Source organism: Gopherus evgoodei, chromosome 3 (assembly GCF_007399415.2).
Source record: "Gopherus evgoodei ecotype Sinaloan lineage chromosome 3, rGopEvg1_v1.p, whole genome shotgun sequence".
Lineage (NCBI taxonomy): Eukaryota > Metazoa > Chordata > Testudines > Testudinidae > Gopherus > Gopherus evgoodei.
In genome coordinates, this window is record NC_044324.1 from 204348993 (window position 1) to 204374593 (window position 25601).

Here is a 25601-nt window from a genome sequence, read left to right on the forward strand (position 1 = left end):
CTCAAAAAAAATTTACATATGTTCATGGCAGATACATCCATCAATGACTTTTAACCAAGACGATCTGGGATGACACTCCATCTGGGATAATACTAAGTTGCCCTGTTCTGTTTATTCCCTCTAAAACATTTGGTACAGGTCATTGCCACAAGACAGGATACTAACCTAGATGGATCATTGGTCTGACCCAGTATGGCTGTTTTATATCGTTAATTTTTAACTAATGCCCTTAAGAACAGATTGGATTTTACTGCCTTGAAAACTAAAATATTCACAAGTTAATGATGGATATATCCCTTGTGAATCCTTAGTTATATTTGGTCTGTTTTCCCAACAGAGGAACGTGAATCAGACAATTTTCAAAAATTTCCAAAAGGGAGACATTTTTTATTGCCTTCACCTGAAAAAAAACTACTTGCTGGATTTCCTTGAAATTTTCAGAAAAAAATGAAATCACCATTGTGAATTAACTGTCAAATTTGGAAGGAGAATCCTTTATTTTAAATATACAAGGATGGTAGTGACCAAATTTTTTATTATGAAACACTTATTGCCAGCTTGACTATGGAAGGAATATGGTCTCTCCATAATCTACTCATTTTCAGAAAAACAATTTTTTAAATCGATAATATAGTAGCTAAACAGGTTATGCAGACAAAACAATATCCTTCCCCAGGGCTCCAAATTAAAACCAAGACTCAATGTGCCTAAGAAACTTTACAATCAGAGCTGGTTAACTGCCATTCTCGAGAGCTGCTACTACTGTGAAAATGCATTTAACTAACATTACCCTACAGTTCTGAGTTTACACACCAATTATTATGTAACAGCTGAGACTACAGAGCTACTCTGCAGATTTGCTTACTGGGCTATCATTCACAGGGCCACTCATAAATCTTGCGTTAATTTATCTGTGAAGCCCATAAACTGAAGTGGATGGGACAAAAAGTCACATAGCAGTTGGGTTATAGCCTTGGAGCTACTCTAAATCATGTCAGCTGAAATGACTTCCTAAGGACTACTCCAACAGCTCAAGATTGAGGGAGTTCTGCATTCCCTAACCAAGACCCTCTAGTTTTCAGCTCACCTGAGAATCCCCCCCAAACCAGGAGCAGGTGTAGACTCACCAGTGCTGGCTTTCTTCCAATCAGAGCTATAAAAGATTAAATCTCAGCTGCCTACTTAGAACAGCTTTCCAGCTACCCTGTGGCACCTGAGAGTAACAGGAATATGGGAGAGGAGAACACCCAGGATCTGATCCAAAGTACCATATATACTCACTCACAAGCCGAATATTTTTTTAGTAAAAAGGTGATGCATCAAGGAGTGGGAGTTGGCTTATAAACGGGTCTACACCAAAATTTGATTATTTTAAAATCTATGGAATCATTGAATTGAATATCTAATACATTGTTGTTTTGCTTACCTGGAGCGTCTGCAAGCATGGAGCCCCTCAGCTCCCTGTGGCCTCCGTTCGCTGTTCCCAGCCAATGTGAGCTACAGGAAATGGCGCGCCACTTCCCGCAGCTCCCATTGGCTGGGAATGGCAAACCGTGGGCACAGCTAGGTAAGGGGCTCCATGCCTGCAGACGCTCCAACAAAACATCCCGACCCACCAGCGGCTTACCCTGATGGCCAGGAGCCAAAGTTTGCCAACCTCTGAAATATAGGGTTGGCTTATGAAAGGGTCATGCAGTTTTTGCTATTTTACCTAACCATCTTGGGGGGTCAGCTTACAAACGAATGGATTAATGAACGAATATATTTAATATTGGAATCAAATCATAGAGTGTAATTATACAGCATTTCATTTTAGTTACACTCATTAAGTATTTACAGTTAAACTTAATGGGCAAAATTCTGTCTTCCTTTACACCCATGTTCCTGAGCAAGACATCCCCTCCCATCACATCCTCATGCCACTTCCAGTCTCCACATGATCAGCTCCACAGACATGCTTTAACTCACTCTACCAGAGTCTTCTAGTTCTTGCCAGTATTGACCAAGGGACACCTTCCTAACCTGGCTTAGCTGCAACCAGAATGTCTCGGAAGAGAAGGAAAAACAAGATATGCTACAGATGCCACTATTCCTCCAATAGATCTCAGGGTAACGACTGGAGTGAAATGTTGCCCCTGCTGGACAGGGCAATCACCAGACACCCTTCTCTCTATGAGGGGAAAATTGTGACTTTTTCCTGATTGCAGGGCTCTCTTCAAATTTTCCCAGACTTAGTCTATCCCATTTTATATTTGCTCCATTTTGTTTAAAAATGTAACCAACTCCAGGCAATACTTACATTAGATACCACTGTGATAAATGCATGTGCTATAAGAAATGGCAATGTATCAGGGGTTCCATGTTCAAAACAATCCTTCATGAGGGAAAGGCCATTTTTTCCACAAAATAGACAAACATAACGAAGCAAGTGCAATGGTACTTCTACATCCTATAGAAACAGAAGAATATAAAAAGGTTTATTTAAAAGAAAAACAACAAATAATTACTATTGAAAACAAAAAACTAAAAATATATATAAGGTAAGAGTTCAGATGAGCAATATCAATGTATCGTACATTTATAAAACAATAAATATGATGATTTCACAGTCACTGAAAACATGTTAATTGTATTTCATAATGCTCTCCATAAATACATCAGAGGGATAAACACCAAAGAAGGGAGAGAAGTTATTTAAGTTAAGGGACAACGCTGACACAAGAACAAATGGATATGAACTAGTCATCAATAAGTTTAGGCCTGAAATTAGATGAAGGTTTCTAACCATCAGAGGAGTGAAGTTCTGCAACAGCCTTCCAGAAGGAGCAGTGCAGGGAAAAAAATCTAACTTGTTTCACAACTGAGCTTGATAAGTTTGTGGAGGGGATGGTATGATGAGATTGCCTACAAGAGCATATAGCCCCATCCATGACCTCTATTAGCAAATATCTCCCATGGCCGCAGATGGGACACTAGATGAGGAGGACTTTGAGTTACTACACAGAATTCTTTCCCAAATGTCTGGTTGGTGCGTCATACCCACATGCTCAAGGTTTAACTGATCACCATATTTGGAGTTGGGAAGAAATTTCCCCCCAGGTCAAATAGGCAGAGAACCCAGAGGGCTTTCACTTTCTCCGCAGCATGGGGCACTAGTCACTTACTGTTTAGAATTAGTGTAAATGGTGGATTCTTTGTAATGTGACATCTTTAAATCAAGATTTGACGATTTCAGTAAATCAAGAAGAGATTATGGAGCTATTACAGGAGTGGATAGGTGAGGTTTTGTAGCCTGTGATGTGCAGGAGGTCAGACTAGATGATCATGATAATTTTGATTGCTTCAGGCCTTAAAGTCTATGAATCAATGAAATATATATGACTTACATTCATATCACAGAACGCGCCTAATATATTGCTTTCTTGGGCAGAAATATCCTAGTTTAAAAGAAGAGAGAGATAAATGTAATTAGCTAACAATAGAAATAGAAACAAATTGTATGAAGGAAACAAAACCCAAAAACTCATGATGCACACTCCAGAAACCTAGTTTTATAAAACTCAAGCAGCTTAAGTTTAATTTTAAAATTGCCACACTGACCTTTGCATTTTCCGATTAAACTTTTTATTTAAATTGTATTTACAAATATGTACTTATAAACTCGGGACTATGGCTGGAGCATTAGGGGAAATTTCTTACCTAATAGTTTTCCTTCTTGGAGTTCTTCTATATCAATTCAGATGTTTCCATTACCAGCAGGAAAGTAATGTACCCAAACATCTGAACTGCCATAGGTAAATGAACAGAGAATATACTGTATAATCATAAACCTAATGAATATTCAAGAGCTAAAAAGTTTAAAGTTAGTCATTCTAGTTCAGTTTATTAAACTTCTTCAAGTCCAATTGTAACATTCTTACACAAATATCTAATTGACAGCTTGTAGAACCTGTATCTGATATCCTTACAGGGAAACTGTCAAATTACAAATCATCGTTCACTCAATTTTTAAATCTATTATTGTTGCAATTAACACTTAAGATTACTATAACTAAAGAGTCTAATAACAACTTATTTTAATATGTTTACATTGCGCACTGGATAGCATTTTGTAGACAGTCTATTTTATTGTTCCCCCCATTAAATCAATTTCCCATATTGTTTGTATGAATCTTTCCAACAGCAAAAGAGAAAACATTTTTAAAAATTGTAAAATATATGATTGTGAAACCAAAAATCTTACTGAAACACTATCAAACTAATTTTTACTTTAAAAAATAATTACTAGTTTTCATGTTCACGATTTCCTTTTAAATTCGGAGTGGGGAGGTTTTTAAACATTTAATTTAACTGAAGTTTTTGGAGTTAATTTCAAGTGGACTAATTTCCAGAGTATCATTTAAAACTACATTACTGGGGGTATTTTAGTTGTGATGGAATCAAGCTTTAAGTTATTCACTAAGGTTACAATATAGGATAAATTTACTACATATTTCCCCCCTCATATTGAACTCCAAATCATCACTCAATAGTGTTCTTTAATTATTTTTAAGTATTAAAACACATTTTTCTGGCCAATAAATAAGAAAAAGAGTATTTCTGTGCTCTGCCCATGCCACTACCAGAAACAGATTATGCATGGGAAAATTACCAGTTGTTGAGGGAAGTAGAATTGTTCATCATTTAAAGTACTGTTCTTAGCACCTGGCAGCTGAAAGACAGTGGAAATCTATGCATTCAGCGCACAGAGTTTAGTGATAGTAGCTGTTTTGCATACTTCTTGTCTCAAGATTTCTCTTCCTGTGAAGTAGCCATATTGGAGTAAACAGTAATAACAATGTGGCAAGAGATCTCTGCAGCATTGGAGAGACAAAAAGTTTGACTTACTTGGCTAGAATGAACCTGAAAACCTGACAGTCCCACTTTGGCATTCTAAACAGAATACTCAGGGCACTGAGATTTCCACAAGGTCACCTTTTGAGCCAAGTAACAGAAGAGAGTTCCCTATGAGAACCAAAGGCAGCAAAAAAAATCTCAGAGGTGAAACACCTTCATTAATGTGTGATGGTGGACACAACCTTGGGAACAAAACTATAAAAAATTTATCCTACTAGAAAACAACTGATATGGGAATTGCCACCACAGCTGCTAATTGCCTCATTCTGAGCCAAAATGTTGGCGGGGCATAAAAATAAAGTAGACAGATGCCTTTCCTCACTGTATTAACCTCCACTGAGCTGCTAAAGACTGGTTTGCTAACTCCTTTAAAGTTCATTGTCTAGTCCTGCCTGGAGGGATTTTAAAAGGTAAGGAAACAGGAGCTCGCTTTGTGTTTTTGCCTCTTCTTCTACACGGTTTACAGAAAGCGATCACTTCCAGTAAAATAAACAAAATGCCTCTTTCTAGACAGAAGCATATTCTGTACCTTCTGAAACACCTATCTCACAGATTCTCTGCATAATCTAAGTCTGAATAAAGAAATAGTGCTGACAGAAGGATGCAGGACAATTAAAATTAACAGATGTCTCAGACAGCCACACTAGACCTGCAGACCTCATACATCTCAACCATCTCAGGGATCTCCAGATTACCCTTGTTTGGGTTCTCGTGATTTTTTTTAATTGTTTTTGCTGTCAAAGTTGTCAGTCCCATGAACAGCACATGCAAGACTGAACGTCTATATGATAAAAATGTGCCACGAGCTAAGACCTCTCTTTGGATATCAAGAACGTTAGCAGATATTACTTTTGCACTGTGGTAAACATAAGTTTCTTCCTTCAAGAATAAGTTTCTTCCTTCAAAATTTATTCTCTCAAGCAGGTTTTCTTCCAACTGACCAAGTCTAATTTTGGTATTCTTGTGTTCGAAGACACACAGAGATTCACTAGAAAGGAGATTTTTTTCCTCTGATTAGCAAGGTAAACTCTTGTATCATCATTCTGTTTTTATGTTTCAGAGGGGTAGCCGTGTTAGTCTGGATCTGTAAAAGCAGCAGAGAGTCCTGTGGCACCTTATAGACTAACAAACGTATTGGAATATGAGCTTTCGTGGGTGAATACCCACTTCATCAGATGCAAAAGGTTCGACTTACTTGGCTAGAATGAAACTGAAAACCTGACAGTCCTACTTTGGCGTTCTAAACGGAATACTCAGGGCACTGAGGTTCCCACAAGGTCACCTTTTGAGCCAAGTAACAGAAGAAAGTTCCCTATGAGAACCAAAGGCAGCAAAAAAACCTCAGAGGTGAAAATACCTTCATCTGTTTTTATGGTCCCTGTTGATTTTAAACAGACCATGACCACAAACTTGTCTGAATTAAGGTGTAGTTGTCTTGTCCAGAGGTCTTATTGCCCTCAAATCCAACAAATGTATATGCCAGTTCTTTGTCCTGGAAGGCCAGGTCCTCTGTGCTGTAATATGCCTATGGAGGATCCCAGTATTCTGGGCTGGCATCCATCGTCAGCTGCACCCTTTCTGGTTCCTAAATGAAATTTTCCTTCAGGATGTTTTCTCTGTTCAGCTCAGATAACTCTCATTAGTCTCTTCCTGTTTTACCTCAATCTTTGCTATAATAGAGATGCATGCCGCTAGTGAAAAAAATTCAAGGGGTAGAAATATCCCCTAACCTATGGGACTTAAGGCAGGACAGTAGAGTCCCCAGTAGGCTTATATACCAACAGATCATTTTTTTTCTTGTTTTCTTCTTCTTGTTAGATATTGCAGTTTTGTGACCCTTTCTGACAGAAGGCACTTCTGCTCATTAGAAACCTCTCTTCTCCCAGATGTGTGAGTATCTGCAAAGGTTCCATCAAGTACCTGGTTAGAGCATCAGTTTATATCTGATACAGAACATTCTGAAGGACTGACCACACTTCACATTTCCCCATAAACCCACTGAAGGACTTAGTCATTATCATTATTATATTATGGTAGAAATCAAAATGTGCTAGAAGATTTCCAAACATAGACATATCAATCCTTTCTCTGAAAAAATTACAAATCTGGTATAAGAAACTAGCTGAAAGTGGGAATCATTTTTTCTGACCTGCCTAGACAGCAAAAGAAGTTTTCTTCTCTCTCATCTCTCTCTCCAGACCATGATTTTGATATATTCGTGGCATAATAGTGTTTACTAATCTGAGTGGTCAGTGACTCAAGATGTCATATTGTTGAGAGTACTGGTGAGCCACAATGCAGACACCCAACTTATGTTAGTGGCTGGTCTTCTTACACTATGTCAGCACATCAGCCAAAAAAATACTGCCAATGTCCCTTTTGAGATTTCTAACTCTTCATGGCACAAGAACAAAAAATAAGACACACAAATATTTCCAAAAAGAAAAAAAGGTTGTTGTCTTCTCTCTAAGTGAAGCAAGTGTATTTATACATAAAAAATTGCTCCAGAGCTTTTTCTGCCATATTTCTGTGAAGGCAGGGAGAAAAATTCATGTTCAGTTTTTTTTAACTCCATGACCCTATGAAGCACAAAGGCAAAATCCCTTTCATTTTAACATTAGTTTTAACCAGTATGAAAGACAAAGAGATAGATCTACCCTCATTGGTCTCTACTAGTGGGCAGCTGTATCGCAGACCTATTTATTTATGATGATAAAGTTTAAAAGGAATTATGAAAGCCATGCTGAAATGTAGTAGGAAAGTTTTACTTACTGGAATCCTAACATTCTCTGGTTCATTAATAGAGATATACTTGAGATCACATATATTTGTAAATACAGTTTGACATTTTAACTTACAGATTTATACTCCAACATGATCGAATATAGCAAAGATGCTCAAATATGCCCCAAACAAAAACAAAAATCACTCATCTTCCCAGTTTAATAATTTTCACTAAACCAACATTTATTGCCAATTTTGGTGAGAGCCACTCATTCAAGGACTGAATATAACTCATGCAAACACACTAGCACGTATGCTAAATCACATATCATTTACATATATCTTTACAAGTTAAGAGCAAATAGTGTAATAATGTGAAACTGAAAGCTTATCTACTCAAAGCAGTGACACAGCTTCAAGTTTGTGGGTTTGGATAATTGTATCTTAATGCACCAATATTTTGTAACATCCACATAAATGTGTTAACGGCTTCTCATGCGTTTTCTCAGTATACGCTTTCTTAACAACGGCAAATATACTCATATCTCAGTCATATGTAAGTGTAGCATGTGCTCTATTGAGTCAGGAACAGATTTCCGCAGGTGTAACCTAAAATAAACCTTTTCAAGAACAAATTTATTTTAAATTGACAACTAGAGTCCCCAATATAGCTACAAAAGCATTTCCTTCGATATCTGGGAATGGAAAGTTTGTAAAAGAAGAGTTCTGAGGGTGCATTTTTCAAAATAAATTAAGTAAAAAATATATATTTAGCAGTAACAAAGTAACATCACAATGAAAAACTTATAAAGACAGTAGTCAAGTTTGCAGAGCTGCAGTTGTAACAGTTATTCAGTTGATTATAGAACAGCAAAAAAGTGTGGTCTCATGCAAGTTTTAGTTTGCAAATTTTGTTTATAACAACAGATTTAAACAAAAAGCAATTAAACTACATTATATTATTTTTGGAAGGAAGCCGTAATTATGGTCCCTTTTTGCCTTCCTGCTACTGTGACTATATGGTAACTCAAATTATTCAATTATATCCAACATTTTATTAACTGCTTTTACCTAGACTAATCAAGAATTATTTTAAGAACATATTTAAGGGAGTGGCTCATCTCCCAAAAAGCATCAATAGAAAGACCCAGTGAATTCAGTGGAAAAGCTGAAACATCCCCATCCACCCTGTTTGAAAACTACAACCACCCAAGCAGAGTCTACCCTTCAATGATAACTACACTGTGTTTCACAAAAAAACAAAATATGCACAAGTTAGGATAAGATATACCTCTATTGTGGGATGAGTATTATGCTTGTAAGCAGTATACAGAGGAAACTGAATCTGAAAGATTTTTGCCACACACAGCAACAGTTTTTCCCTCTCATCAGTGCTCCATAAGCTAAAAGCATCAGTGTTCTTTGCAGATTCTTCCTCTGTCAGGATACACGTTCTTGCGGAGTCTAACTTCTTCTCTATGCATTTTTGTCGTTCTCCATTTTCTTCTTCATGAGACTCTCTTTCTACATTCAGTGGCTCATTGGCTTGATTATTCTGATCTTGCCATGTTGAATCTATATTAATAGTGCAATGTTTACAGAGCTGGTCCCGTAGAGCTTGAACTTGGGCAATCACTAAGTTAATAAGCGCACATACTACTTGGTTAAAGATCTCCAAATGCTTATACTCCTTGAAGCAGCACAGACATTGTCTGCAAACAAAAACAAAATAAAAAAGTGAAAATTCCTGGAGTGGCTCAGAATTAAAATATCTAAAAATGAGAAGTTTGGACTCCATCAACTTAAAAAAACTAATAAATAGTAAGAAAAAAAGACTGATCTTAATTTTTTAGAAGTGACTAACTATGAGGAAGTTTCACATTTAAACATATTTTAACTAACAAAGCATATGACAGACCAACAAAGACAGGAAATTCAAAGTGACACTGAGACTCCAACGTCAAGCACCAATACTTAAGACTTCATTAATTCCTGTGGGCATCCCATTTCCAGACGCTCACAGAGAACTACATGGTCCCAACTACTGTTCGGCAATTTTAAATTATTTATATATTTTACAATGGTAGCTATGGCCTGCATGTGTTCATCTTATTGAGTCACAACACCAAGATATTGTGGAAAAATCCTCATAAGACACTTTTCAGAGTGGGTTCTAGCCCATGAAAGCTAATGCCCAAATAAATTTGTTAGTCTCTAAGGTGCCACAAGGACTCCTCGTTGTTTTTTCATAAAACACGGAAATTCAAAGTAATAATTCTTGATTTTCCCCCCCCATTCTCTTTAGAAAAAAATGTATGTGGCAGGATAGTTCACATTAAGCAACAGCATATGTAAGGTTTTATAATATTTTTCATCACTATCATTTAGCCTGTTTACTACTATGTTGTTCAACAGCTTCTGGAATGCCAGCCAGTGCTTCAAAGGTGTGTTCTAAACACACACTCCTAGCAGGAGACATGGCAGAAAAGTGGTTATATGTAAATGAAGGCCAGAATTTCCTTTATTCTCCCATCATTTTAGTCACACTACAATATTGTACTCGCTCTACTTATTCTATTCATTCTATTTCCCGCATATTTTTTTTACAACAATTGAGGTTCAATATGATGAGTTTAAAGACACTGATGAAAATACCTTTGCGTCCAGGAGTTGATATAAGCAAATATCTTGAGTGCATGTTCCTTTCGGAGCTGCAATCCATCACCACCTTCGATGTCAGATACTGAATAAAAATATTAAGTCGTTAATGGCATATGTAATATTTAATGTGACTTAACTGCTACATTAAACATAAAATATCAAAGCATAAATTTTGTTCCTAAAGGATCGAATTAGAAAAATCAGACTTAGAGCAGGAACTGCATTGCTAGCCAGAATACAGTAACATAATATTGCAGAGGTTTTTCCAGCACAAAACTCCTGGATCACCACAGTTACCTTCATAGATTCAGTAATCTCTCCAACACCAAGAAATCTGTTATCTACAGCCAGGCACTCAGATACCACAGAATATGCTCTGAGGAAAAAGTCCAGGGTATATATCTTACACATTCAAAAACAGCCTTTACCAAATTAGGACACTCCATCAGAGAAGTAGATCACATCATGGAGTGAGCCACTCAAACATTCCAAGAGAACCTGCCTCAATACAGAAATAAAACCCTCTCCTGCCAAACACCTCTAGCTGTCACCTACCACCCCACAATGAAATCTATACGGGGTATCCTCAAACTACGACTCACACTCAGAGGGACTCCATCCTGAAATAATTCTTTCCTGAACTCCCTTTTCAGGCCTTCAAACACCACCCAATGTCTCCAAGCTCATCATCAGAAGCAGGCTCCCCTCAGACCAGGACACATCAACTCAAAGCAGCACCAGACGCTGCCAGAACAACAGATGCAAAATCTGCAGACATATCTCCACTGTTACAATGATCCATACCCCTACCCAACACATCTTTCAAAATCCATGGGTCTTACACTTGCCTATCACATGTGGTGTGCCTCATCCAGTGCCCTACATGCGCCCATAACAACTATGTGGGTGAAACCAGATGATCACTAAACTTTCACATGAACTCACACAGGAAAATAATAAAAGATAAAAACATACTGGCTCTGTTTACATTACCAATTGAATAATAAAACTTTTGTCGTTCACAGGTGCTTAAAGAACCATGTCCCACCCACCCACCCAAGGCAAAAGTTTTGCCACAGCAAGTGTCAGTGTAAACGGCTCGCTGTTGGCAGGAGCACTCTCCTGTCGAGAACAAGAACCACGCTCAGAGGCAGTGGAAGTATTTTGTCGGCAACACTGCTGACAAACAGCGTTTACACTGACTGACTTTTAGTGACACGGACATGTCAACATGTCCGTGTCACTAAAAGCTGTGTAATGTAGACAAAGTCAGTATTATCTCTAGATGAACACTTCTTGCAAGGCAATCAATCCATATCTGACCTACCAGTCCGCATCCTCAAAGGAAACCTGCACATTTTCAAAAGACGACCCTTGGAGTAAAAATTTAGAACTTTGCTAGACACTAAAAATCATGGTCTTAATAAAGACACTGGAAGTACGGCTTATTACAACAATCTGTAACCCACTAACCCCGCTTTTTGTCCTATGGCTACAGGGGTGTTAATGAGCCACTTCACCTCGAATAGTCCCTTAGAATCTGTGCTAACTACTTATGCTAAACTATCTGTTCAATCTTGTATTTAGCTGTGACACTCTAAGGCTTTGTCTACACTGGCAAGTTTCTGCACAGCAAAGCAGCTTTCTGCACTGTAACTCCTGAGGCGTACGCACTGCCAAGCCAGTTAGTGTGCAGAAATTGCACAGCTGCAAAGCTGTAAAAAAAAAAACACTCCGATGAGAGGCGCACGGCTTTCTGCGCTGGGGCTACAGCATCACGGTGCCAGTTTAGACACCCTGGTCCATTACAGCACGGCAACTGGCCTTCGGGAGGTGTCCCACAATGCCTGTTCTCACCTCTCTGATTATCGGTTTGAACTCTACTGCCCTGCCCTTAGGTGACTAACCATAATCCCCATCCCTTAAACTCCTTAGGAATTTTGAAAGTCCCTTTTCTGTTTGCTCGGTGATGCATGCAGTGGTCTCAGCGCATCTTTCCAGGTGACCATGCCTGCTCCACGCATCAGGCGATCCCCCATTTGGAGCAACGCCGAACTGCTGGACTTCATCAGCATTTGGGGAAAGGAGGCTGTTCAGTCCCAGCTGCGCTCCAGCCACAGGAATTATACCACCAACGGACAGATTTCACGATGCATGACAGAAAGGGGCCATGACTGGGACACATCGCAGTGCAGGCTCAAAAGTGAAGGAGCTGCGGAACGTCTACCACAAGGCGTCGGCAGCAAACTGCTGTTCCGGTGCTGCGCCCACGAGCTGCTGGTTCTACAAAGATCTCGAGGCAATACTCGGTGGCGACTCCACCTCCACTGCAAAGGTCACTGTGGATACTTCGGTGGCTCACATGCCAGTCGAGAGTGGATCAAGCCAGAAAGAGGAAATCTTTGACAAAAATATGGAGGGGGAGGGGAACCCAGAGGAAGACTCAAAAGTCAGATATGCATGCAGCCAGGAGCTCTTCTCTATCCCAGAGGAGGCTAGCCAGTCAGTTGTCGGAACCTGGCGAAGTGCAAACAGGAGAGGTCATCCCTGGTAAGTGGCTCTGATTTTGGGAATCGTTGAAGCAAGTTGTTGGGGGCAGAAGGGTTGCAGAAAGCAGGCTTGTGTCTGTATGATGTGCGCACCAATACATGCCTCGTTTGAGCGGTGGAATAGGGTGTTGATTGACTCCCTCACTTCATGGGTATCTGCCTCAGAGATCTCCATGAAACTCCCATGGAGATACTGGGGAATCCTCTGCCACAGGTTATTTGGCAGAGCTGCTTTGTTTCTTACCCCATTAAGGGTAACTTTCCACGCCACTCTGCCGTCACGGGCGGGGGAGAAGGGGGAGGATAGAAGGGACCATTGCTGCACACAAGCAAGCCACATAAGGGTCAGAGCAGAAGCTGCAGTCTTGGAGAAGACTCTCTATTCCCTGCTAACCCTCAGGAGCGAGATATCTTCCATAATGAACACAGCATGTGGAATGGCTAACCCTCAGGAGCGAGATATCTTCCATAATGAACACAGCATGTGGAAAATGTGGGGATAGTACTGAATATAAGACACCCCCCCTTACAGTGCTGGCTCTCCCCAAGAGCCACGTGCCCAGGGTACAGTACAGTCCTGGAACACTGATTTCCTCTGCCCCTGCAGTTACTCACCATTTTGGGGGTCTTGTGGCTCATGTGTGTTTGCTTGGGGTCAGCCATTTAGTGATAGGTATGTGAAAAGTGGCTGTGTGTTAAATCATTGAATCAGTAGTCTGTGTTGCAAACAATACTACTTCTGTAAAATATTGCATTTTAGCTTCATAGATATGACCTTGGGAGCCCAGCCTCCCTCTTTCTTATTGCCAACTGAACAATCGTGCAGAATTAGAAAGCGGCCACAAAGAACTAAAGAGGACTTTCTGCATGAGGTCATAATGCATTCCGCGGCTGAAAAACAAGAATTGAAGGAGTGGCGGGACAGCAAGAAGAGGAACCGAAAGGAGAACACGGTGCACCAGAACGAAGCCATGGAGCGGCTCTTAAACGTTACGGAGCACCAAGTGAACACGCTCCAGGTGCTACTAGCACTGAAAACCGAGCAGCTCCACACCTGCCCTCCCCTGCAGCCGCTGTCGCAAAACTCTTTCCCATGTGCCCCCCAGACACCACCAACACATTCTTATCAACCTCCTGGCTCCAGTCTGTACCTGCTGCATTCCACTCTTCCCCTGTCACAGTCCAGCACTGCAAACTCCCAGTACGCACTGCACTCAACACCCATCTCTCCGCAGTTTAGCCCTGCTGAAGTACAGTACCTCCTGCACTGTACTCCAAAGGAGAAGGCTGGAATGGATACCTGGATACACACATATCTTTAATCGTTCTGGTACCCCACCTCCTCCTAGGACCTTCCCTTCCCCCATCCCTCTCAATGCTGATGTGTTTGTCTCCCTCCTCTGGTTGTTGTTTTTCAGTAAAAGAATTATGTTGGTTTGAAAGCAATCTTTATTCCATTCATTGAAAGCAAACAGAGCCCTACAAAACAACAGGCAATTTTCTTAAACCTTCATAGTGCAACGTCTGCACCAATCACAATCACTTCCTAGCATTACAAGCACTGCACTCCCTAGTATAGCAACAAATATCAGTGGCTTTCAGCTTCAAATTGCTGCCTTAAGGCATCCCTTATCCTTATGGCCTTGTGCTGCGCCCCTCTAATAGCCCTGGTCTCTGGCTGTTAAAATTCAGCCTCCAGGCACTGAGTCTCAGTGGTCCAGCCCTGAGTGAAGCTTTCACCCTTCCCTTCACAAATATTATGAAGCACATGGCTATAAGCATAGGAATATTGTCATTGGCCAGGTCCAACCTCCCATATAGGCAGCGCCAGTGGGTCTTTAAATGGCCAAAAGCACACTCAACAGTCATTCTGCACTTTCTCAGCCTATTGTTGAACCACTCCTTGATGCTGGCAAGGTTATCTGTGTATGGCTGCATAAGCAACAGCATTAAGGGATAGGCAGGGTCTCCCAGGATCACAATGGGCATTTTGACTTCCCCTACAGTGATCTTCTGGTCCAGGAATAAAGTCTCTGCTTGCAGCTTCCTGAACTGACCAGTGATCTGAAAGATGAGTGCGTCATGCACCTTTCCAGACCACCCTGGGTTAATGTCTGTGAAGCACCAATGGTGATCCACAAGCGCCTGGAGAACCATTGAGAAATACCCCTTCCGATTAATGTACTTGGTGGCTAAGTGGTCTGGTGACAGAATTGGAATGTGTGTGCCACTGATTGCCCCTCCACAATTAGGGAAGCCCATTTGTGCGAAGCCATCCATGTCATGCACATTGCCCAGAGTCACAGTCTTTTGGAGCAGGATGTGATTAATGGCCTTGCACACTTCCATCAACACGAGTCCAATCGTCGACTTTCTCACCCCGAACTGGTTAGCAGCCGATCGGTAGCAGTCTGGAGTAGCCAGCTTCCACACTGCAATTACCACGTGCTTCTCCAATGGCAGGGCAGCTCTGATTCTCATGTCCTTGTGCCACAGGACTGGGGCGAGCTCATCACACAGTCCCATGAATGTGGCTTTCCTCGTCTGCAAGTTCTGCAGCCACTGCTCATCATCCCAAAACCAATAGTAAAAGGTTCTACAGCCACATAAATAAGAAGAAGTGGGGCCGCTATACACTGAGGATGGAATGGAGGTTAAGGACAACCTAGGCATGGCCCAATATCTAAATAAGTACTTTGCATCAGTTTTTAATAAGACTAGTGAGGAGTTTAGCAATGATGGAGGGATGATAAGCGGGAATGTGGATATGGAGGTGGACATTACCGCAACTGAGGTAGAGGCCAAACTTGAACAGCTTGATGGGACAAAATCGGAGAGCCCGGACAATCTCCATCCGAGGATATTAAAGGAACTGGCGCGTGAAATTGCGAGCCCGTTAGCGAGAATTTTTAAGCAATCGATAAACTCGGGGGTTGTGCCATACGACAGGAGGATTGCTAATGTAGTCCCTATTTTTAAGAAAGGGAATAAAAGTGATCTGGGTAATTATAGGCCTGTTAGCTTGACGTCTGTAGTATGTAAGGTCTTGGAAAAGATTTTAAGGGAGAAAGTAGTCAAGGACATAGAGGTCAATGGTAATTGGGACGAATTGCAACATGGATTTACTAAAGGTAGATCGTGCCAAACCAATCTGATCTCCTTCTTTGAGAAGGTGACGGATTACTTAGATAAAAGGAAATGCGGTAGATCTAATTTACCTCGATTTCAGTAAGGCGTTTGACACGGTTCCGCATGGGGAACTGTTAGTTAAATTGGAAAAGATGGGGATGAATATGAAAGTTGTAAGGTGGATAAGGAACTGGTTAAAGGGGAGACTCCAGCGGGTCATATTGAAGGGTGAACTGTCAGGCTGGAAGGAGGTTACTAGTGGAGTCCCTCAAAGATCCGTTTTGGGACCGATCTTATTTAACCTTTTTATTACTGACCTTAGCACAAAGAGCGGGAATGTGCTAATAAAGTTTGCGGATGACACAAAGCTGGGGGGTATTGCTAACACGGAGAAGGACAGGGATACTATTCAGGAAGATCTGGACCACCTTGTAAACTGGAGTAATAGTAATAGGATGAAATACAATAGTGAAAAGTGCAAGGTCATGCACTTAGGGATTAATAATAAGAATTTTAGATATACGTTGGGGACGCATCAGTTGGAAGCGACGGAGGAGGAGAAGGACCTTGGGGTATTGGTCGATAGCAGGATGACTATGAGCCGCCAATGTGATACGGCTGTTAAAAAAGCAAATGCGATTTTAGGATGCATTAGGCGAGGTATTTCCAGCAAGGATAAGGAGGTGTTAGTACCGTTATATAAGGCGCTGGCGAGACCCCATCTGGAATATTGTGTGCAGTTCTGGTGGCCCATGTTCAAGAAGGATGAATTCAAACTGGAACAGGTCCAGAGACGGGCTACTAGGATGATCCGAGGAATGGAAAACCTGCCTTATGAAAGGAGACTCAAAGAGCTTGGCTTGTTTAGCCTGGCCAAAAGAAGGCTGCGGGGGGATATGCTTCCTCTATATAAATATATCAGGGGGGTTAACGTTAGGGAGGGAGAGGAATTATTTAAGTTTAGTTCTAATGTAGGCACGAGGACGAATGGGTACAAACTGGATATTAGGAAGTTTAGACTTGAAATTAGACGAAGGTTTCTAACCATTAGGGGAGTGAAGTTTTGGAACAGCCTTCCGAGGGAAGTAGTGGGGGCAAAAGACTTATCTGGCTTCAAGACTAAGCTTGATAAGTATATGGAGGGGATGTTATGATAGGATAGTTTAATTTGGGCAATTGATCTTGGATTATCACCAGATAAGTCTGCTCAATGGTCTGTGGGGAGATGTTGGATGGGATGGGAACTGAGTTACTGCAGAGAATTCCTTCTTGGGTGCTGGCTGGTGAGTCTTGCCCACATGCTCAGGGTTTAGCTGATCACCATATTTGGGGTCGGGAAGGAATTTTCCTCCAGGGCGGATTGGCAGGGGCCCTGGAGGTTTTTCGCCTTCCTCTGCAGCGTGGGGCATGGGTCGCTTGCTGGTGGATTCTCTGCAGTTTGAGGTCTTCAAACCAGTTTTGAGGATTTCAATAACTCAATCCTGGATGAGGGGTTGTATAAAAGTGGATGGGTAGGGTTCTGTGGCCTGCCTTGTGCAGGAGGTCAGACTAGATGATCATATTGGTCCCTTCTGACCTATGAGTCTATGACTCAATTCTACTTACTCCACTCTCTTCAACATCCAGTCACAGATGATTCTACCCACTAGTTACATCCCTTTCTCCTGCCAACAATAACTCCACCTATTCTCATTTCTCTGTAGATTTCTAGATCATTCTAAAATTTTCTTATTGCTTTTTAACCAGCATAAAATAGAATCCTGACATTCTGAACACTTCCTTTATAACTTTAAAAATAACAATTTCATTCACTGATTACACAGTAGAAACACTGGTCTCTAATTTCAAACAATTTGCAAATATAGACATTTCAGACTCTCAGAAGTTGGGAGGAAAAAAACAAAGCAGGTTTAAGAATTTGAAGCCTTCCAAAATCTGAGAGACACAAGGCAGGGAAAATACTGTCAGAAGTCTTAAAAGATCAACACTTCGATTCGGAAAATACAGAACCCGAACCACCAAAAAAGAAAATCAACATTCGGTTGGTGGCATCTGACTCAGATGATGAAAATAAACGTGCATTGGTCCTCAATTATTTGGATCATTATCGAGCAGAATCCGTCATCAGCATGGAAGAATGTCCTCGAGAATGGTGGCCGAAGCACAAAGGGGCATACAAATGTTTAGTATGTCTGGCATGTAAATACTTTGCAAAGCCAGCTAAAACAGTGCCGCGCGAACACCTGTTTTCACTGTAAGGTGACATTGTAAATAAGCATCAGGCAGTATCTCCCATAAATGTAAACAAACTTGTGTGTCTTAGCAATTGGCTTAAAAGAAATAGGACTGACTAGACTTGTAGGCTCGAAAGTTTTACATTGTTTTGTTTTTGAGTGCAATTATGTAAAAAAAAAAAATCTACATTTGTAAATTTCACTTTTACGATACAGAGATTGCACTCCAGTACTTATATGAGGTGAATAGAAAAACACTATCTCGTTTATCTTTTTTACAGTGCAAATATTTGTAATCACAAATAATATAAAGTGAGCACTGCACACTTTGTATTGTATGTTGTAATTGAAATCAATATATTTGAAAAATGTAGAAAATAAGTAATAAATTTAAACTGATATTCTATTAAACAGTGCTATTAATACTGTGATTAATCGTGACTAATTTTTTAATCTAGTGAATTTGTTTTGCATTAATCACTTGAGTTAACTGCGATTAATTGACAGCCCTAAGAAAAACCTAATAAAACTCACTGATCTGAGATGTCTTCCCCCCTGGGTGTGGGAAGTAAGGATTGTTTCTGGCTCCAATCTCATCTTGAATTCCTTCAGTTTTGCAAGTGACTACTGTCACTATACAATTCTAAAAATTAAAAATTCCAGTGCAAAAAACTTTTAACTTGCAGGTAAGGTTAGGAAACATATCACTTCAGAGAACAATCATTAAGAGAATACAGAAGTTTCCTTTAAAATAAATACACTACACACAGAGAAACTGCAGTGCCTATAAATGTGATGTGTCAGAAGAGACACCATCAACTTAAAAAAATCACAATCATATCACTTTTTTTATACCTAGTATGAGCAACACCTAAAATTACCATAAATGAAAAAGGGGAAAAATAGTATTTTTTTTCCAGTTTGATTTATATATTTGACAACACTTTATAAACAACACGAAATCAGTTTAACTGTTTTCCCTCTGGTTTGTGTGGGTCTTAGACATAGCCACTTTGGAACAAAATTATTTACAAAATCAAAGTGATTGTAAACCCAAAAAAACCTGACTCAATTTCAAGTTCATTGTTTAAAAATAAACCATGAAATTAGGGAAAAGTCCCCTAAATCTTCCCACTTATCACCCTCCTAAACATAAATGGAAACATATAACAACATGATTCTCAAAGAATACTGGTTTATTTTGTTATGTTTTAGTTTACAGAGATTGCACATTGCTGCATCAGAGACCCATCCGCATTTGCGTTTTACAACACAATCTCCCATGATATTTGGTTTCTTTAAGACCACATCAGAGCGCTGCAGAATCCAAGAACCTTGCCACAGACATTATGTCAAGCTTGCCACATAATACACAGGGTCTTCACTACAGTACACTTACCATATTCCACGTTAGGGCAAAATGCTGCCATATTTAAGATATCTTAGGCCAGGTCCGCACTGCAAGCATACACTGGTATACCAAAGTAGTTCAGGTGTGTGAAAAATGCACACCCCTGAGCGATGCAGTTATACCAACGTAACCTCCAGCACAGCACTATGACAACAGGAGGGCTTTTCCTGTCAGCATAATGACCACCTCTCACTGAGGTGGATTAACTACACCATCAGGAGAAGCTCTCCTGTTAACATAGTAGAGACTTCACTGAAGCACTACAGTGGCAGAGCTACACTGGGGCAGCTGCGCCATCACAGCTTTTTAAGTGCAGACATGCCCTTAAACAGCTTAAACAACTGCTTAAAAAGCTTCCAAAATGCATTCAGAATTTTGGAAACTTAGTTGTATACAATTAACCTGACATGAAAAATAGGAGTTTAGCTTATATTTATATGCTTTCCATTTTTATTTTTAAAGGAAGCTACAACATTCTCTTAAGGTTCGTTTTTCTCTGAATCTTAACTCCAGGTAATCAGAGGTTTGGTTTGTTTATTGGTTTTTATTTGATAGTTTGTTCTTAAACTGGACTGGAAATCCTCCTCCTGAAACAAACGTTTCACTTACTCAGGGTGAATGCAAGATAATGGAAAAGATGCTTACCAAAACATTTTTAAAAGATTATCAAAGAACAAATTAGGTTTATAAAAATAAGATTTGGAGCCAGTAACATCAGATCAGAACATCAATTCAATGTCTTGATGCCTACAAAAGCATTCGACAATGTTGAATGGAAGGAATAGTTCTATACATGTGCAATAGTTTGCTTTGAGAGGTATACTATTAAATTATTAACTTTTGGACTTTTATTTCAGCCTAGACAAGTTTATTTTGGTCAGCCTCTATAAAAAATATTGCAACTTACTGTGCAAGAAATTCAGAGTTAAGGAGGTAGTATTAAATTTTATGTAGATATATACACTTGTGTACACTAAGAATCCTTCCTTTTCTCTTCTCTAATTAAAACTGTACTACAGAAGTTTGGCAAGATGTTCCAAAAAATAATACCAATTTTTTAATGTGCATGGATGAATGAGAGTTTATAATATCTGGAATCACCATCCCAAGAGATGAAAGAGATTTAATCAAAGTTATTTCACCTGTTATGGACAAACTAAACATAGGAATTGCCATCCCAGGTCAGACCATCAGTCCATCTAGTCCAGAATCCAGTTTCTAGAGATGGCCAGTAACAGCTGCTTCAGAGGATAGTGCTAGAAATTCATGGGAACACCTAACTTCCAGCACCTCTTTCTCCAAATTACCCCCTAAAAAAGGTAGTTACGGATATGTGTGGTCTTTTAGCATACAGTAACATGTAGTGTTTTTGTGTATGGTTTTTTATTTTTATTTTCATTCCATAAGATCTTCTTGAAAGTGCTGTTGCCTTGTAAGGTTGAGGATGGGAACAGATAATGAATGGGGAAGGGAGAGAGAGAGAAACTGAAAGGAACTGAGCGTACTGAAGACAAACTGAGTGAGGGGAAGAAGAGAGGGTGGGTAGAGGAGCTCTGAAAGAAGGGGGAAGGGATAGCTCAGTGGTTTGAGCATTGGCCTGCTAAACTCAGCGTTGTGAGTTCAATCCTTGAGGGGGTTATTTAGGGAACTGAAGTTAAAAAATAAATAAATAAAATAAAACCTGTCTGGCAATTTGTCCTGCTTTGAGCACAGGGTTGGACTAGATGATCTCCTGAAGTCCCTTCCAACCCTGATATTCTATGATTCTAAGGGTTAAGGTGTTAATTAGGGAACCAGCCCAGAGAGGTGCCCTTACATTCCTGGTCTGGGACCATTTGGGAGAGAAAGGAACTGTGGGAGGACATACAAGGAGAGTTGGATGTGGAACACGGAGACTCCTGGAGGAGGTGGTGCTGTGAGATCAGGGAATGTAAAGGGCAGGTGCTAAAGGTTACTGGGGAAGATGCACGCTGCTGAGGGAAGGAAGGGGGAGGGGCCAGGATTGGAGGCTGCTGGGGGCCAGGTAGGGTCTTAAAGCATTGGAGTAGGGGTGAAACACAGAAATAGCTCTCCTAAGCTATTTATAGCTCAGTCAACCCACAGAGGGAGCAACTGAAGGGTATCTCTTCTTTCATATGCATCACATGTCAGTATCTAGACTGTTCAGCCATCCAACTGTTGCATCACACAGGGTAGCAAGGTGTTGTAGTCCACTTTCCAATCTTCTAATTGTGCACTCCACCACCACCTTTGACTTTCTGTATTGCTGCCTCACAGTCACACTATCAAGATTGGGCTAAGCCAGTTTCTGCATTATGACAGTCACTCTGGCTGTTCCAGTCAACAGTCTATTAATCTGAGCCCAGGATCTGCATCCCAGGTTTCAAACATGTGGATATAAATTATGGTTTTTGAAATTCTTCAGCATGCCTGTCTATCTAACCCATGGTTGCTTCAACTCCGTGAAGACAGCCCTGATATGCCAACATGCCTATAGCCTTCTCATAACATGTCCCAGGAGTAGGGTAAAGTGAAACACAAGTAAACAAAACGCTGAACACAGGCAGGGAGGGTACTTTGGAGATAGCACTTCCCCACTCCCACCCATGACAGGCCTGACCCTACCACCTACATGTGTAGGGCTAAAGACTACCAGCAGACAAGTACAGCAGCATCTGAACTTTGCAGCCTATAAAATGATCCCATTGATACAAAGCTGTGACAAAGAGGAGAGTGAGGACTGGTGTTTCAGACCCAAAGCCTGCAAGTCAATCCGGTATTCTGTGTCCATAATGGATAGATGAAGGGGGACTCTAAGATTTACAGCTCTCCCTCACACCATTAACTCATTTCAAACAGAACTGTAACATGCAAATTAAATAAAGAGGAAAGATGATGATGAAGGGTTAAGCCACCTCTGTCATCACTGTGACACTACTTAAGAATAACTTGAGCTGCTGAATGGGCCCCAAAGGTAAAATTAAGTTAAAAAATTGTTAATAACTGCTTGATATCAGTTTACTTTCTTCTAGGATGCCTATTCCCAGAATATTCAAATGTGTTTCAACTTTCTAAAAAGTTTAATGGGTTAATAATATGCCATTGTTAGCTAGAGGGGCCTGAACAAACATAAGACTCAAAGGAAATGCCTTTTACATTTATTTAAGCCACCATTTTTACCCTGTTTTAAGTGAAAAATTAAATGTAATCTTAACAATGGCATCACAATCAGACCTCTCCATAATAATGTGAATGGCTGATATACACTATAGTACTAAAAAAAAAACCACTATGAGTTTCCATGACAAGAAAAGGACACTTAAAAACCTGCAGGGTACTAGGAGATTGCAAAAGATGAGAAATGTAAATCAACTAAAAGAGGAAACTGTATAATTCCAAGTGTAAACAAATGAAGCTCAGATTATAAATACATTTTTAGCAAGAATTTGAGGGCTAAGAGAACACACTGTAATTAGACCTCAAGGACAACCACCATGCTAGACTTACGCAGGATATCTTATATCTAAAGGTCACTCAACACTAGGGTTGCCAACTTCCTATTGGCACAAAACTGAACACCTTAGCCCAGCCCCTTCTCTGAGGCCCCACCCCCACTCACAACATTCCCCCTCCCTCAGTGGCTTGCTCTTCACTACCCTCACTCACTTACACTGGGCTGGGTCGGGGGGGGGGCAAGGGCACTAAATGGGGGTGCGGGCTCTGGGGTAGGGCCAGAAATGAGGGGTGCAGTGTGCGGGAGGCAGCTCTAGGCTGGGGCAGGTAGTTGGGATGCGCGAGGGGGTGAGGGCTCCGGCTGGGGGTGCGGGCTCTGGAGTGGGGCTGGGGATGAGGTGTTTAAGGTGCAGGAGGGGGCTCCAGGATGGGGCGTGGGGCCAAGGGATTCGGAATGTGGGAGGGGGCTGCGGGTTGAGGCAGGTGGTTGGTGTGTGGGAGGGGTGAGTGCTCTTGGATGGGGGGGTGCAGGCTCCGGGATGCAGGAGGGGGCTCCAGGTTGGGATGGGGACGCAGGGCAGAGGGGTGGTGTGCAGGGGGTGAGGGCTCTAGGCTGGATGTGTGCGCTCTGGGGTGGGCCTGTGGATGAGGGGTTTGGGGTGCAGAAGCGGGCTCTGGGGTTGGGGGGGGAACTCAGGGCTGGGGCAGGGGTTGGGATGAAGGAGGGGGGGTGGGCTTTGAGATGGGGCCAGGGATGATGGATTTGGGGTGCAGGAGGGGGCTCTGGGTTTGGGGGACTCAAGCTGGGGGGATTGGGGCTCAGGGTTGGGGTGCAGGCTTATCTTGGGCGGTTCCCAGTCAGCAGCGCAGTGGCACTACGTATCCTGGCTCTGTGCTGTGCCCCAGAAGTGGCCAGCAGGTCTGGCTCCTAAGCGGAGGGGAGGGGGCACGAGACTCCATGGCATGCACTGCTCTCACCCACAAGCACCGCCCCCCACACAGCTCCCATTGGCCAGGAACAAAGCTGGTGCTTGGAGTGGGAGCAGCATGCGGAGAATCGTGGCCCCCGCCCCCACCTAGGAGCCAGATCTCCTGGCCGGTTCCGGGCGCAGTGGGACAGGCAGGGACTAGCCTGCCTTTGCTCCGGACAGCACTGCCGACCAGACTTTTAACAGCCTGATTGGCAGTGCTGACGGGAGCGGCCAGGGTCCCTTTTCGACGGGGTGTTCCAGTCTAAAACCAGACACCTGGTCACTCTACTCACTACACAAGTGCAAAATCAAATTGTAGTTAAAAACATTCATTTAAAAATATTATGATAAACCTAGAAGGATGTAGACATCACAAAATAGTCAAATAAACAAAAAACAAATGTAGCTATTAAAGAGACATTTCCATATTAAAGATGTTAAATTGCGATGACAGCAATTTTGAATATATGGAAGATTATACAGATAGATTAATATTTATGCAGGGCCAGAACCTACCTACAAAACAGAAAACTGTAAAAAAAAAATTATATCTTCCTTTTTATATACAGACTGAATAGAGAGAACTGAAAATTGTGAGCTATATTAAAAAGCATAAAGTCAGTAACATAGGTCTCAGAGCATATATATAAAATGTTGTGCATACAGAATGAGTCTTGTCCAAGCAGTGAACTGGTGGCCGCCGGACAAGCAGCCGCCGAAATGCCCCCAAGAAGCGGCAATGTCAAGAAGCGTCGCCACCAAAATGCCGACACTTCTTGGTGGCATTTCGGTGGTGACACTTCTTGGCGTTGCCACTTCTCAGCGGCATTTTGGTGGCTGCTCGTCCGGCGGCCACGCTCCTTGCAGCTAGTCGTCCGCCGCCTGCCACACAGAAAGGTTGGGGACCACTGATCTAGGTGTTTGTCCAACCTGCTCTTAAAAATCCCCAGTGATGCAGATTCCACAACCTCTGTAGGCCATTTATTCCAGTGCTTAACCACTCTGACAGTTAGGAAGTTTTTGCTAATGTCCAACCTAAACTGCCCTTGCTGCAATTTAAACTCACTGCTTCTTGTCCTATCCTCAGAGGTTAAGAACAATTATTTTTCTCCCTCCTCCTTGTAACAACCTTTTATGTACTTGAAAACTGTTACCATGTCCCCTCTCAGTCGTCTCTTCTCCAGACTAAACAAACCCAATTTTTTCAATCTTCCCTCATAGGTCATGTTTTCTAGATCTTTAATCATTTTTGCTGCTCTTCTCTGGACTTTCTCCAATTTGTCCACATCTTTCCTGAAATGCGGTGCCCTGAACTGGACACAATACTCCAGTTGAGGCCTAATCAGCGCAGAGTAGAGCAGAAGAATTACTTCTCGTGTCTTGCTTACAATACTCCTGCTAATACATCCCAGAATGATGTTGGCTTTTTCTGCAACAGCATTACATTGTTCACTCATATTTAGCTTGCGATCCACTATGACCCCCAGATCCCTTTCCACAGTACGTCTTCCTAGGCTGTCATTTTCCATTTTGTATGTGTGCAACGGATTGTTCCTTCCTAAGTGGAGTACTT

The 25601-nt window shown here is 41.4% G+C and overlaps 1 protein-coding gene across 1 annotated transcript in view; it reads right to left on the reverse strand.

The window, feature by feature from the left end:
* The window catches only part of USP34 (ubiquitin specific peptidase 34), a 311265-nt gene that overhangs the window by 272555 nt on the left and 13109 nt on the right, over positions 1 to 25601 (reverse strand). The window contains 4 exon segments of the mRNA XM_030557848.1: positions 2300 to 2449; positions 3387 to 3437; positions 8912 to 9332; positions 10276 to 10363. Of these exon segments, the coding sequence (XP_030413708.1) occupies positions 2300 to 2449; positions 3387 to 3437; positions 8912 to 9332; positions 10276 to 10363 (710 nt within the window).